This window comes from Tachysurus fulvidraco, chromosome 1 (assembly GCF_022655615.1).
Source record: "Tachysurus fulvidraco isolate hzauxx_2018 chromosome 1, HZAU_PFXX_2.0, whole genome shotgun sequence".
NCBI classification, from domain to species: domain Eukaryota; kingdom Metazoa; phylum Chordata; class Actinopteri; order Siluriformes; family Bagridae; genus Tachysurus; species Tachysurus fulvidraco.
In genome coordinates this window covers 44857332-44873388 of record NC_062518.1, presented here as the reverse complement: position 1 = coordinate 44873388, position 16057 = coordinate 44857332, and the positions used below count along the sequence as shown (strand labels likewise).

Here is a 16057-nt window from a genome sequence, read left to right as displayed (position 1 = left end):
AATAGTCCTTCTCCATGGCCTCACCGAACTCCTCCCAGACCAGAGTTTTTGCCTCCACAACCACCCGGGCTGAAGCTCGCTTGGCCCTCCGGTACCTATCAGCTGCCTCCAGAGTACCCCAAGCCAACCAGGCTCAATAGGACTCCTTCTTCAGCTTGACAGCATCCCTTACATCCAGGGTCAACCATGACAGGCACCAGAGACCTTACGGCCACAGCTCCGACGAGCGGCTGCGTTGACAATGGAGGTGGAGAACATAGTCCACTCAGACTCAATGTCTCCATCCTCCCTCTGGATCTGGTTGAAGCTCTGCCGGAGGTGGGAGTTGAAGATATCTCTGACCGGAGACTCTGCCAAATGTTCCCAGCAGACCCTCACAGTACTTTTGGGTCTGCCAAGTCTTTCCAACTTCCTCCCCCGCCATCGGATCCAACTCACCACCAGGTGGTGATCAGTTGACAGCTCCGCATCTCTCTTTACCCGAGTGTCCAAGACATAAGGCCAGAGGTCAGATGAAACAACCACAAAGTCTATCGTCGACCTCTGACGTTCGGGGGGGGTTGAAATGCTCTAGAACCGCCAGTGTTGGTGGTGGTCCTGTAGTCTGTGATTTGCTGCAGGCCTTGCCACATCCGCCCCGAGTCAGAAGTAGAATAGAAGCTGTCCAGCTTCTCTCTGTACTGCTTCTTGGCCGCTGTGATGGCTTTTCTCAGTCCATACTTTGCAGCTTTGTACTCGGTCTTGTTGCCTGCTCTAAATGCAAGAGAGCGAGCATGCAGCATGTGACGTACCTGAGTGTTTATCCAGGGCTTCTGGTTTGGAAACTTCCTGATTTGGATGGTGGGCACAATGTTATCGACACAAGTGCTGATGTACCCAGTCACATACTCAGCATAGTCCTGTACGCTGACGGAACAGTCCTCCAGAGTGGCTGCAGCTTTAAACACATCCCAGTCTGTCAAAGCAAAACAGTCCTGCAGGGTGCTCTCAGTCTCTGGGGTCCAGTGTTTAACCTGTTTGGTGACAGGGTGTGCTTGTTTCAGTCATTGTCTGTAAGCTGGGTACAGGAACAAATAGATGTGATCTGAGTGTCCCAAGTGGGGGTGGGGTGCAGTCCTGTATGCACCACATATGTTGCTGTAAACATGGTCCAGAGTGTTCTTATCACGGGTGGGAATGTCCACATGCTGGTGGTATTTGGGGAATACAGTCCGTAAACTACACTGGTTGAAGTCACCAGAAACAATAAAAACAGCGTCAGGATGAGCCGTTTCTAACACGCTGATGACACCATGGAGTTTGCCGAGTGCTGCCGTGGAGTTCGCTTGCAAGGGTGGCGGGTGGGGTTTTGGAAGTAAACAGCGGCCAAAAACACAGCAGTAAATTCTGTCGGTAGATAATGATGGCATTTCAGCAGTAGAAACTCCACATCTTTTGAACAGTGTTTATCAATCGTCTGTATATCTCCACACCATGAGTTGTTTACAAACACACACCCACCTCCCCCTTTAGCCTTACCGGATGCGGCTGAGTGAGTATGTAGCTGATGGTTTTGGTGGTGGTTTCGGTGGTGACTTTGGGAGCAAACAATGTGTTGTACCTCCAGAGGAATAAAACTAGTGAAGTCAATGTGTTGTGAGTTGGCGATGTCTAGTAATTCCTGTTGATTGTATGTAAGCAGTGCATGACATTTATGCATTGCAGAAAAAACAAGAAACACACAAAAAAGAAGAAAAATCCGACATTTTAGCGCGGAGTGAGCAAACATGTCTGCCTCAGAGGGTGCCATGTAACCAAAGGCCAAAAGCTTCAAGCAGTCCCTCTAAAAAATGTGTGGGTTACATTTCTGTTCCACATTGCCACTGTCTAATAACGGATTTAAAAAACGATCACAAAAAAATTTTTAAAATTATTTACACTCCACATTTAGGGGGGGGCCACCAGGGGGTCCAAGCTTGTTGTCACAGGGGCACTGCCACCCAATCCACAATGCACCGGTCCCTTGGGGTTCCTCCTGCAGGTGGTGGGCCCATGGGAGATCAGCCCCAAGTCAACCCATCGGGCTGAGCCGGGCCGGGCCGCGTGAGGTAAGACCCGGCCACCAAGCGCTCGCATGCGAGCCCAACCCCAGGCTTGGCTCCAGCGTGGGACCCCGGTTGCGCCATACCAGGCAACATCACAGACTTTGATTTTGAGTTCTTCATAAGGGGTGATTTGAATTAAATTAAATATTGAATTGTATTTAGAATTAAATTTAATAAACATAAACATTTTCCATTAGATTCTAACCACAATTTTGATAAGGACAATGGATATGAGAATGGATATGTGGTGCATGAGGGTGAACCTCATTTTGTAGAAGCACAGATGTCGTCTTTGATCAGTGCTGATTTTCAATAAACTTTTATTTAACCTTACATCATGCAGTATGACTAACCTGGTTTTTCTTTATTTTTATCATAGTAGATTGGGCTAGATGGGTCAATGTGGTGATTGGAGTCAGCCTATTTTTGAGTACTATTGGTTGTTTTCATCTAATCTTTGATTTTATATGTATATGGGCAGTGGTGGCTCAACTGGTTAAGGCTCAGGGTTGTTGATCGGAGTATTCGGGTTCAAGGCCCAGCACAGCCAAGCTGCCACTGCTGGGTCCTTGAGCAAGGCCCTCAACCCTCCCTGCTTCCGGGGCACTGTATCATAGCTGCCCCTGCACTCTGACCCCAACCTCCTCAGTTGGGGTATGTGAAGAAAAGAATTCCATTGTGCTGTAGTGTATATGTTGCAATAATAAAGGCTTCTACGCATTCTTCTATACCACACATGCACACTTGATACACACATGTTTATTATTCCATCTGTATTGCTCTCCATCGGCCCTATCTAAACTCAATATTATAATTCCATCTGTATTGCTTGCCAACACCGGCTCAAGAATACCCCATTTCAGCATTAGCTCTTTGTTGTGATTGAGGCTGAATTTTACTCAGCTTTCTTAGTTTCTGAGCAATATATCCTCTCAGTTCTCAAGAAGTCGAGAGGCTGAACAGTGTAAGCAGAATCTGGATTTAAAGCAATCTCATACAGTTTTATCATGATGTTGTAAGCTTCTTCTACCAGCTCAGCTCTTTCCTTTTCTTTCTCTATCAGTTCCTCTTTAAGTTTTCTTTCATGCTAGTCTTCTCTTATTGTTTCTTGTTGCTTTCAAAGTCTTTTGCTACATTTTCAAGGGACTTTAAATCCATCTTGATTATTGATGCTGAATTATTGCTGCCATTTTCCTGACATAACACCACCCAGAATTACAAGCCAACCATTGTTGGCTTGTTACAAGACAACCACTTTCTTCTTACAGTCATAGAAACTAGTCACCTTGCTGTCCCACCATTAAGCATCTTCAGTGAGAAACTTTTCTTTCTAATATTTGGTGACTGTAAAAGTAAACATTTGCATTTTCATTTAATAAATTGCATTAGTTCTTGCACTTGATAAATTTAACATGGTTTTGTAGATTAGAAATACAGTTTCAAGTCGTATCGACTCAGTCGGTACGCTTGCAGTCTGCACTTAGCTTTTTTTGTTCTGTGCATTTAGTATGGAACAGAAATAATTTAAAATGTCCTCTATTCGGTCTCAAGCTGTCTGGAGAGCTCTGTTATACTTTGGTCTTATTTCCTCAGTTTGAATATTGTTGAATAGAAATTCTCAGGCTTATTATCTTTATTTTTCCTGTTGGGAAACCCTGCTGTCTTGATGGCATTAAGAGCATCATCTGAATGAGTAAAAAGCATGACAAAGCAATGTTGTTATGTCATGTTATATGCCAACATATAAGGACAAAATTGCATCATAGATTGCACTCACTCCACTATCACTATGAAACACTTTGTACAGATTCTCAGTGATCTGTTTGTCATATTCTATTCCCTTGATATCTCCATAATCTGGAGTGTCATCGATGGACAGACAGATTGGGTCGTTATGCACAAACAGCTCATACAGTACATAGTGATTTCAGTTGTTTGACTTTTTGACTGACCTGGCATGTGATTCTCTTGTCAAACCCCACTTCATCTGTAAATATCATCCCAAGTATATAATTAGTCATGACATTAATCAGAGTAGTTCTGCCTGTTCTAGTTTCTCCTAGGATCAGTAGGATTTTGTTTTGCATATTGATGTCTCACTGTCCAAAATCCATTTTCTCACTGAACTGTCTTCATAAAAATGTCTTCTGGAAGTAAAGAGATGATAACATGCAGGTGGACCTTCACTAATTAGATTATCCTTTTGGTTTACATCACATTCAGTTAGTGATGTCTCTTAAGATCTGTTAAATCTAAAGACAGTACATATGTTTGAACAAGATGCCTATTAATATTTTGTTAATTAATTCAATTTTTTCTTAAATTCCCACAAACAAAACACATTAGACTAAAGTTTATAACATTTATACTCACTCTCACTCACTCATTTTCTACCGCTTATCCGAACTACCTCGGGTCACGAGGAGCCTGTGCCTATCCCAGGCGTCATCGGGTATCAAGGCAGGATACACCCTGGACGGAGTTAACATTTATACTCCAGTTTTAAATTACTGCAATGTAGATGAGACATTCAATTAAAAGAACAAGTCAAACAGGTTAATAATTATACTCCACTGATAAATGAAATAACTTGCACTCAAAGTGGTTTGCGAGTTATATGTAACTTAGTTTTGAGCTCATCGTTTATTTGTACTACATTAATTCTCTCCATAAATTGTTGTTTTTCTGTTCAGTGTGGAGACATGGAGTCTTACAGTGTGTGACAGCAGAAAATAAGCAAATATTTTGAATTTTTAGGCCACTGCAGTTTCAGAAGGTAATTTGGAAAATAGACTTAAAATACAATACAAACTTAATACAAATATGTTGGAAATAGAAGACTGTTTGTGTGAATATGCTGGGATTTTTAGCATCTAACAAATAATTGTTTTTTAAAAATAATTTATTCTATTACCCTTCAATCATAATAGTTATTTTTTATTTGTAATAACACTGTTAAAAATGATCTTGATTATGATTCACTGTAGATTGAATGTTATTCGATTGATGTAGGTTAGTGTCAGAAAGTGGTGACTCAAACACATACAGTTACCACATATTTAATAAGAAAGCCAGATAAACAGATACATAGAGAACACAAAATTACAAGAATACATGAAGAAAAGAATGAACATCTTTTTCATGAACAGTACAGCTTCACAAGTAGTATTGTCAAATTCTGGGTCTATAGGGTGTGCTGGCAGGTGTTTTGTTGTTATCAACATGTGTTTATGTCTTGTATAAGTTTAACTGTCCCCCATTACTCCTAATGTGGCTTGTTCATTATACCCTTCATTTTAGATTGCTTGTTTGTTGATTCATTGTTCACAAAAGGTTCTATGTTTGTCACTGTGTGCTGTCCTGTTATGTTTTGTTTCCATGTTTGAAGTAACTTTGTTTTTGTCTTAGTCATGTCATGTAGTTTCTATGTGTTCTCGTTTTGGTTTATCTTACGTTTCTTCAACTTAAGTTGACTTTTGTTATATTATATTTTGTTATATAAATCATGGCTCGTCTTTATCCCTGCATTAGGGTATATTAAATCATCGTGACAAATATGGCACAAAAAAAAATCCCACTGTTACACTTTAAAGTCAATCATGAAAGCTCATACAAAAAAATTAAAATAATAATAGTTATTATTATTGTTACTTTTTGATCATAATAATAATAGTTATTATTATGATCAAAAAGTAACATTAAATCTTAAATGGTTAGCAGTTTAATGTAAAATATTAAATCTTTAACATTAGCATTACTGAATAAACACAATGTATTTGATTAACTGAAGAAAATTTTGCTTTCTTGATGCAGACATGTTCATTATACCATATGTATTACATCATGTTACACGAACATATTTAATCTCTTGCATTCATTTATTTACCACTAATAAAATCTTTCATTTTATTTAAACCTGCTCTTGCATACTCAATTGCATCGTGAACTCTTTCCTCTGATTCAGGCTGAATCTTCCTTAGCTCTCTTAGATTCTTAGCAAGAATATTTCTTCCAGATTCCTCAGCTCGAGGGATCAAGAAATCAAGAGATTGCACAATGAAAGCAGAGTCTGACTTCAGAGCAATCTGTGACAGTTTCATGATGCTGTTGAAGGCTTCTTCCACCAGCTCAGCTTTTTCTTTTTCTTTCTCAGTCAGTTCTTCTTGCAGTCTTTCCTCTATGCTGTTCTTCTCCTCTTCCTTTTTCTTTTTGCTTTCAAAGTCCTTTTTTGCATTCTCAAAGGACTCAGAGTCAAACTTGGTATCTGATTCTGGATTACCGCAACCTTCATATTGTATTTTAAGTTCATCAAATGTCATGTTGCTGTTTTCACTGCATGTAACATATTTCTTGTTCTCTTTGACATGTTCAGTGTAGTGACATTTGCCTGTACATACAGTGCAGTAGCCTTTTTTTATGACTTTACACAACCTGGCATTCAGGGCACACCAGCAATTGTACTCATGACAGTTCTCCTCACAGACAGAGCAACTGGTCACCTTTCTGTTCCTCCATGAAGCATCTTCAATGGGCACTTTTTCTTTGTAACATTTGTTCACTGTAAAAGTAAAGTTTTCATCTCGCTTAATCTTTTCGTGGTTTTCCTCAAGAGCTTTCTGAATCTGAGTGAGTTCTTTACTTTTGAACTCTATAAACTCAATACGGTTTTGTAGATTAGAAATACAGGCTTCAAGTCGTATCGACTCAGTCAGAACAGTTTCAGTCTGCACTAAACTTTTTCTGATCTGTTTACATAGTAAGTCAAAGAACTCATTTAAAGTGTCCTCTGTTAGATCCCAAGCTCTCTGGAAATCTTTGTTATACTTGTTGCTTCTCTTTTTTGTTTGGCGATTGTTAAATAAGAAATGCTCAGGTTCATTATCTTCATCTTTCCTGCAGGGAATCCCTGCTTTCTTGATGGCATTAAGAGCATCATCTGGAGGCGCTCCATCTGAGTGAGTGATAAATATCACAATGTTGCTCTCTATGTCTTTACCAAATAAGGACAAAACTGCATCAAAGATGTAATGCTGTCTGTCAGAGAGTCGATTCTCAGATGCCTTCACTACCAGACACACTGCATCAATTTCTTTCACTCCACCGTCACAGTGAAACAGATTGTACAGATTCTCGGCTATCTGTTTGTCATATTCTGTTCCCCTGGTGTCTCCATAACCTGGAGTGTCAATGATGGTCAGACAGATTGGGTTGTTCTGGGCAAACACCTCATACACAGAAATTTCAGTTGTTTGACTTTTTGACTGATCTGACTGATTCTCTCTTCCCTCCTCTGTGATCTCAAACCACACTTCATCTGTAAACGTTACCCCGAGTATATAATTAGTCATGGCATTAATCAGAGTAGTTTTGCCTGTTCCAGTTTCTCCTACCATTAGCAGGATTTTGTTTTGCATATTGATGTCTCTCTGTCCAAATGTCCATTTTCTCACTGAGCCGTTTTCACCAAGATTACTTCTTGTAGTGATGAGATGAAATCGTTTAGGTGGACCTTCACTGATTAATTCACTCTTCTGGATTAAATCATGTACAGTATATGATGTCTCTTGAGATCTGTTAAATACAATGACGGATAAAAATCTGGTTTAATGTTGTGAAAATTCATCTGTAAAATGTCCATAATAATTTCAAATCATCCAAACATGAATTCTTCTGAAAATGTATTGTTTTTTTGTTTACCATTTGAGTGTAAAAAAATAATCCACTTACCCCGCAGCCATTATGCTAGTTCAAGTTCCACAAATTGCACACTGCGTGACCTGTTAAAGAAATTTTAGTTTTATTAACAGAAACATATAGAAAATCTATAGAGAAGTTACATTATAATTTTGTAAAATTAAACATTCTATAATGCTGCATGACCATGTTTAAAACTAGATTTTTACTCTTTTCCCTTGTCTTTCATTAAGGTCCTGGTAAATGGGAGAAACCTGAAGATCTCCATATACTGAGACTGTACAGAGCTCCTCGGCCTAGTCTCTCCGTCTCTCACTCACTCTCTCTGACATTTTTTTTTTTTTTTTCAATTTTTCATTTTAGAAATTTCCAAAAATTCCATTTATACATCTTGGGTATTTCATCTGTTTAAATATACTTAATCTTTAATTCTAACAACAGATAAAATATTGATTTGGTTTCTAAAATAAAATTAGGGTTAGGATTCTTGAAACGTTATCTAAACTTTTTGAAAGAGAAAATAACAAATCTAATTTGTGTTAACAATAAGTGTGAACCATTAGGAAATTGATGAACAAAAAGATCAAATTCTGTATATTTACAGACATTTACACCATACCTTTGTACAGTACTACACAATAGAAGCTTTCATTGTTTCTGTCTTTTAATGGTTGGTTCTGATTGATCCAGATTTAGATTATTACAGGATTAACTAACAAATGAACTAAACTGTTAAAAAATATTGCATCACTCAAAATTTCCTACAATGAAGGTACAATAAAATACAAAATTACAAGTGTAAGTGTAATCGTATTTAAGTATACTTTACCTGCTTTAGAAATGTAGAAATGTCCCTCAAGAGCAAGATAAAGACTAGAGATACTTAACTCTGTTGTGACTTTATTAATAGCAATTTTGTGGTCACCTGATAAGGGAGACACACCTGAGTGTTAAAACCTAGCCAATGAACATCACTGAGTAAGCTGTTACCAGGCTTCAAAACACAAAAACACAAGAGGTTATGTGACCGTATTTTCCCTCAGACTTTCATTTCTCCATAGTGACAGCTGGCTAGCGACACCTGCGTATAAACAATTATATTGACAGATGAAGAGCATTTACATAAAATTATTATTATTTTTTTAATTCAAAATTTTTTCAGATTCTTTAAGATAATCATAAATAACAGCCATCTCTTTCCTCTCAAATGATTCACTGTCTATTTTTGTTTTCAAAACCACCCCAAATCGTTGGTCTTTGCCAGTTTATCACCATGGCCATGATCAGGAGTCTTTGCATTTCAGAAATCAGTCATTGTTCATATATGCTGAAAAACAGTGTTGATTGCCCATTTACTGCAAAAGTTTTACTTTGCACATAAAAAACTATTTTTGAATATATTTTAATGTATTTAGTATACAAACTGGTATAGCATGTTGGACAGACATTGTAATATGGAAATACCTTAGGAATATAACATTCTGATAAATATATTATACAAAAGGTAAAAGAACACATCTAAGAAAAAAAATCTGAAAATGTATTTTCTCACAGCTGACTGTAATCCTTGTGACAAGCTTCTGGCTCTGCTCCAATTGAAGCAGCTTTAGTCTAGAAGCCTATACCCCTTATTCATGCTAGATTGGAGCAGCCACCACAACCACTGCCAAGGTGGTGCTAGTCCTTCAATAACAACGTGTTTTCCTTTTGCTTTCCAATTGTATTCATTACTACACCACATTCATGCATGTCTGGAAATATCATCATGCACTTTGCACCTACAAAACAATAATCACTTTAATCACTATGCTGCTGGTTACTGTATGTATTGTATGATCACACAGTTACAGTAATGCCACACCTACTGTATGGGTTGATCCAGAAGGGAGTGGTTGAAACCACTCCTAAACTAGATTCAAAACACATCACATGGTTTATAGGAATATATGTCCACAAGAAGATAAACTGGTCAGAACAGAAGATTGAGTCAGGAATGTGGATTAAAAAGAATGATGTTCAGTGATTAAAGGATTAAATATAATCAACATAAACATTTTCAATTAAATTATATTTACAATATGCCATATCACTCTTGATTAATTAGGCAAGTAAAATAACGGTCATAGAAGTAGAAATAAAAATTTAAATAAAGGAACACAGTTTTGTGCAGAGAAAACTCACCATGTTGATCTCTCAGCAAAGAATGAGCTATTTAATAGACCTAGGTGGTGGGAAAAAATCTAGAAAAAATAAGAACCAAGGACACTTATGTTTTTAATATTCTGTGTACTTAAGGTTTGTAATGAGGAATCGGAAGAATCCATATGCAGATTTTCATTGAGAAAATCCAGAACAAACAATTCAAATCAGCTGGGAGAATCATAAACAAGAAACAAGGGAAAAGTGTTTGTAACCTATACAATAGCAGAATCGGAGAAAACATGCAGACAAGGCCTAGGCTAACAATGCTGTCAAAGCTAACTAAACAGTACAATGGTCATGGCTGGGTTGACGATGCTAATTAGCGTGTGTGCTAGCTTTTAATTTGCCTACCCGAAGGTTTAAAGTGAAAGTAACCTCCGTAGACCCAAAGGTTAGTATTTTTGTGAGAGCTTCCTCAGGTGGACTGGCGAGGTAGTTCTTACAGAATCCCCCCTCTAGGGGCACCTCCAAATGTCCTCTTTCTAGGATGTCTCCAAGGTCTTGGGGCTGGGCGGTCTGGGTGCAGCTGGTGGAATTCTGTCATTAGGGATGGGACTAGTATGTCTATGGGGTCAGCTCAAGACTGTTTCTAGTTGCCACATCCTTCCCAGTACACCAGTTACTGTAGTCAGCCCCTGGATCTCCTAGAATTGATGATAGATTTTACCAAGTAAGTTTGTGCCCCTACTTCAATGGGTGGTGGTGGTGATAAGGGTTCTGAGATGTCAGGGTTTCTCTGGTGGGCTGCCAAGCGGTAAGTTACTGGATTGATTTGCCTCAGTAATTTGAATGGGCCTATGTATCTTTGGCTGAGCTTGTGGAATTTTGTTTTCAGGTGTAGGTTTTTAGTAGACAGGCCTTGTGGATAAGCTGTGTAGTACGTTAAATGCCTCGGTGTCCTGAACTCTTGGAGGCATAAACACATAGCTGGAAGTGTGTGTGTGTGTGTGTGTGTGTGTGGGTGTGTGTGTGTGTGCCACGTGTGCAGTTCAGAGAGAGTTCTCGCAATTCAATGGTGAAGCATCGCCTCTGAATGATGGGGGGAGGGTTTTATATATATATATATATATATATATATATATATATATATATATATATATATATATATATATATATATATATATATATATATATATGTGTGTGTGTGTATGACCCAAGAAGTTCAGATAAGAAGTAGAAAATGATTGAATGAATGAATGTTCAACTCTCTTGCTTTTAAAATAAAAATAAAATAAAAATCAAATGAGCAAAACCTTAAAAAAAGACTGGACTGGAACAAACTGAAAATCAAACCAGAGATGTCTGTGAGACTAGAAACACTTTAAAAGTACTGAACACAATTAACTAAAAAAAGCATATGTAAGAATATGTAAGAAGGACCTGAACACAACACACACATCAACTGTATGGACAGCACAGACCAATATACACTTCCAATATACATCGATCAACCTGTTTACATGCTGTTTTTGCACATTATTTTTGCTCTTTGCACACACTGTCTCACATTTCAGTTGTTTGCTGTTTTGCACAACATGTTACATTATCTCAGGGACCTGCTGCTATGACACTGTGTCTTCTTTCCTGCACTGTTTACACCAGGTTGCACAGATGCACTTTATGTATCTAGGACTACTTACTAAGTCCTTAGCTCTGTCTTTGTTTTATGTAACACCATGTTCCTGGAGAACAAGTTCCACTTATTTCACTGTGTACTGAAACAGCTATATATGGTTGAAATGACAATAAAAGGTTCATGACTCTTGACTTGACCTGAGAGATGAGAAGACTACCTCAATTTGCTGAGGAGTGTTGAAAGGGTGTTTTTACTGGTTGTACTTCACCTCTACTTCATCTCCAACTCTAGTTGAACCTCTAAGTTTTGGGGACCATAAGCTTTGTTTATATGAGTTTAAAATAAGGGCAGCTCAATCTTATTCCACCCATTTTAAGTGTTAGATCAAAATTTTACAAATCATTAATAATAATATTAGTAGTATTTGTATTGATGAGTGTTGTATAGTAATAATGATCTGGATTATGAATCATTGAAGATTGAATGTTTATTGATAGATGTAGGTTTGTGTCAGAAAGAAGTGACTTAGACACACTGCAGTTATCAGATATTTAATGATGAAGTCAGATTAACAGATTCCATGAATTTTAAAGAAATGAATATCTATCTATGAACAGTACAGATTTACATGTGTATATGTTCCACTGTTGTACTTTAAACTCCATCATTATGGCTTGTCAACAAAGTACAATGTTAAATCTTGAACATTATCATTACTGAATAAACACAATGCAGTTTATTAACTGAACAATAAATGCATACTTGATGTAGACATGTTCATTTTTTATCATATGTAATGTAATATCTGTATAATATGTAATGTAAGATATGCATTAATGTAATATCTGTATTCTATGGCTATATTTAGTCTCCTGAATTCTTTTATTTACCACTAAAATAATTTTTCACTTTAGTTAGACCTGCTTTTGCATATCCCATTGCAGCATTAACTCTTTCCTCTGCTTCAGGCTGAATCTTCCTCAGCTCTCTTAATCTCCGAGTAAGATCTTCTCGTCCAGTTTCCTCAGCTCGAGGGATCAAGAAGTCAAGAGACTGAACAATAAAAGCAGAGTCTGGCTTTAAAGCAATCTCATACAGTTTCAGGATGGTGTTATAAGCTTCTTCCTCCAGCTCAGCTTTTTCCTTTTCTTTCTCACTAATTTCTTCCTTCAGTTTCTCCTCTATGTTTATCTGTTTTTCTTTCTCTTTCATGTTGTCTGCAAGTTTTTCTTCAACATTTTTAAAGGCCTTTGAATCAACCTTGGTGTCTGATTCTGATTTATTGCAATCTTCATATTGCTTTTTAATTTCAGCAAAACTTACTACAGTCTCTTTGCTCTTTTTAACATATTTCTTGTCCTCTTTGACATGTTTACTGTAGTGACATTTACGTGTACATGAAGTGCAGTGGTCATTTTTCATGACTTCACAATAATAGGCAGTAAGAGCAAACCAGCAGCCAAGCTCATGACAGTTCTCCTCACAGACAGAAAAACTGGTGGCATTTCTGTCCCACCATGAAGCATTTTCAATGGTAACTTTTTCTTGGTAACTCTTTGTGACTGTGAAAGTAAAGTTTTCATTTGTCTTGATCTTTTCTCTGTTTTCCTCAAGAGCTTTCTGTATCTGAGTCAGTTCTTTACTCTTACACTCTATAAACTCAATACGGGCTTGTAGATTTAACATACAGGCTTCAAGTCGCATGGACTCTTTCATAGCACTTTTAGTCTTCATTAAGCTTTTTCTGTCCTGTTCTTTCAGTGAGGCAAAGAAATCATTAAGACTGTCCTCTGTTTGTTTCCAAGCTGTTTGGAGAGCTCTATTATACTTTTTGCTCCTTTCCTTAGTTTGACAATTGTTAAATAAGAAATACTCAGGTTCATTATCTTCATCTTTACTGCAAGGAATCCCTGCTTTCTTGATGGCATTAAGAGCATTTGTTGGAGGCAGTCCATCTGAGTGAGTGATAAACATCACAATGTTGTTCTCTATGTCTTTACCAAATAAAGACAAAACTGCATCAAAGATGTAGTGCTGTCGGTCAGAGAGTCGGTTCTCAGATGCCTTCACTACCAGACACACTGCATCAATTTCTTTCACTCCACCATCACTGTGAAACAGTTTGTACAGATTCTCAGCGATCTGTTTGTCATAGTCTGTTCCCCTGGTGTCTCCATAACCTGGAGTGTCAATGATGGTCAGACAGATTGGATTGTTCTGGTTAAACACCTCGTACACGGTGATTTCAGTTGTTTGACTAACTGACTAACATCATACATAGTGACTTCTTCGGTTTGTGCTTTTGACTGATTCTGTCCTCCCTCCTCTGTAATCTCAAACCACTTTTCATCTGTAAACTTCACCCCGAGTATATAATTAGACATGGCATTAATCAGAGTACTTTTGCCTGCTCCAGTTTCTCCTATTATCAGTACAATTTTGTTTTGCATATTGATGTCTCTCTGTCCAAATGTCCATTTTCTCACTGATCCGTCTTCATAAAGATCACTTCTGGTTGTGAGGAGACGATATCGTGCAGGTGGACCTTCACTGATTAATGTACTCTTCTGGATTAAATCATGTACAGTTGATGATGACTCTTTGATTCTGTTAAATCCAATGACAAATAAAAATATTTTTTAATGTCATGAAAATTTATTCTTAAAATTTCTTCAGTCATTTCAGAGCATATGTTTGAACAGTACTATAGAGTAAATATTTTTTAGCAATTTCCAGCATTTGTTGTTTGTTTGCTTTGAAAGAAAATCATTGTAAAAAAATAAATAAATAAAAAAGTCCACTTACCCTGCAGCCATAATACTACTTCGATTGCCACAGATGTCTCAGAAGATTCTGTCACAATTGCAGGACCTAATAATGAAATTTTGAATTTTATTAAAATAAACATCTGTAAAATTTACTTCTCAAAGGAAGTTTGATTTTAATGTTTTTCCAGAAAGTCCTAGTACTTTACCTTGGCCTATTTATACACCTTGGATATTTTGTGTGTTTAATCTTATTCTTGAATTGAGCAATAGATAAAATAAAATAAAAAAAACTTTAAAATAAAATAATGGTGATTCCCTGAAAGAAAGTGATACATGTTTTGTTGTAGGAACAATTTAGAAATAATAACACGGTCACAAGCATCAAATACACTTTACAAAAGTGGCTACATATAAGAAGGAGTAGCCATTACATTTGCTGTCTGTCATTTCTGAAAGAGAAAACCACTTAGCTAATTTGTGGTTAATCAATAAATGTGAATCATTTGTGAAATTGATGTACAAAAAGATAAAACAATGTTGATTTTCCTGAGATGTACAGAGTGTCTTTATCTTATGTTATCTTTTGGATCTGCATTGATTCAGACAGAAGTAAAGTGATCATTACTTTACAGTAACATTACAGACTTATCTGTATTCCAGACAAAGCCACATACATTCAACTCTCTATTCAGGTACAGAGTTAGTACAAATCCAACAAAATATCATTTAATATTGATGGAAATTTTGAAAAGATGAATTAAAAGACCAGATTTAATTTGTTAAAAAAAAAACCCACAACTCTCATTTATATTGTACACATTTAAGTTCACATTCTTTCCAATGTGTCGAGTCTTATTCTTTTTAGCTAACATAGTTCATAACTGTAAATAAATAAATAAATAAATAAATAAATAGAACCTCTGCCTTGATGTTTGTAAAGTTTGTCAGAATTCAATAGTCAAGAGTTTTTGTAAAATTGTAGTCCAGCTTGTTGAGTCATTCCTCTGCTCTTAAGACTTATTAATATTTTTTACTCTCTCTCTCATTAGGACTGATTATTTTAGAAAGTTAAATACCACACTCACTTTTACGTATTTGATTAAAACAAAATGAACTAAAATGTAAATAAGTTTAATTCTAATTTCTCTTTTGAAAACTGCATCATACAAACATCTTACTTACAATAAAGTTTTAAATACATAATTACAAGTGTAAGTGTAAATGTATTTAGTTTACTGTACCTGCTTTACAAATGTAGAAATGTCCTTCAGGAGCAAGGTGGAGACTAGTGATACATCCCTCTGCTGTGACTTTATTAAATGCAAGAATGTGAGGGTCACCTGATGAGGGAGTCAACGTTTAGTGTTCAAATCCAGCCAATGAGCATCACAGTGTAAGCTGTAACTAGACAAACACATAAAAGGTTATGGAACTCTTTCATTTCACAGACTTTCTCTTTTAATTCTCTGCATAGTCCTAGTGCTAATATGCTGAAGTACGGTGTTGAATATATTCTGTGTTTATTGCTCATGCACAGTAAAAATTTCACAATTGCAAGGTAAAATATCTTGAATATAACCAATTGCAATTGTAATACAATAAATACAATAAAATAGATGTTGAATTTCCAATTACAGGATCACAACAAAAGTTGCTAAAGGTTCTCTAAAGGTTATTTCTAGGTTTTATTTTCATAGCCACAGGGAGTTTTTGTCACAGGATCTTAACATGAA

The 16057-nt window shown here is 36.8% G+C and overlaps 2 protein-coding genes across 2 annotated transcripts; both read right to left on the bottom strand.

The window, feature by feature from the left end:
• Nucleotides 1-5799: 5799 nt before the first annotated feature.
• Nucleotides 5800-7909, bottom strand: LOC113648484. Its single transcript, XM_027155688.2, has 2 exons — nucleotides 7812-7909; nucleotides 5800-7655 (listed from the first exon to the last, which is right to left on the bottom strand). The coding sequence occupies exons 1-2, from the start codon at nucleotides 7820-7822 to the stop codon at nucleotides 5963-5965; spliced, it is 1704 nt and encodes a 567-aa protein (XP_027011489.2). The 5' UTR covers nucleotides 7823-7909; the 3' UTR covers nucleotides 5800-5962.
• Nucleotides 7910-12091: 4182 nt separating this feature from the next.
• LOC113648485 lies at nucleotides 12092-15707 on the bottom strand. The gene is made up of 4 exons (XM_047821585.1): nucleotides 15566-15707; nucleotides 14362-14427; nucleotides 13865-14163; nucleotides 12092-13823 (listed from the first exon to the last, which is right to left on the bottom strand). The coding sequence occupies exons 2-4, from the start codon at nucleotides 14370-14372 to the stop codon at nucleotides 12439-12441; spliced, it is 1695 nt and encodes a 564-aa protein (XP_047677541.1). The 5' UTR covers nucleotides 14373-14427; nucleotides 15566-15707; the 3' UTR covers nucleotides 12092-12438.
• Between the last annotated feature and the right edge of the window lie 350 nt (nucleotides 15708-16057).

Coding starts and splice junctions, on each gene's coding strand:
- LOC113648485 (XM_047821585.1), bottom strand. Junction 13,824..13,864: donor AGAGGAGGGAGGACAGAATC/AGTCAAAAGCAC, acceptor ATGTATGATGTT/AGTCAGTTAGTCAAACAACT.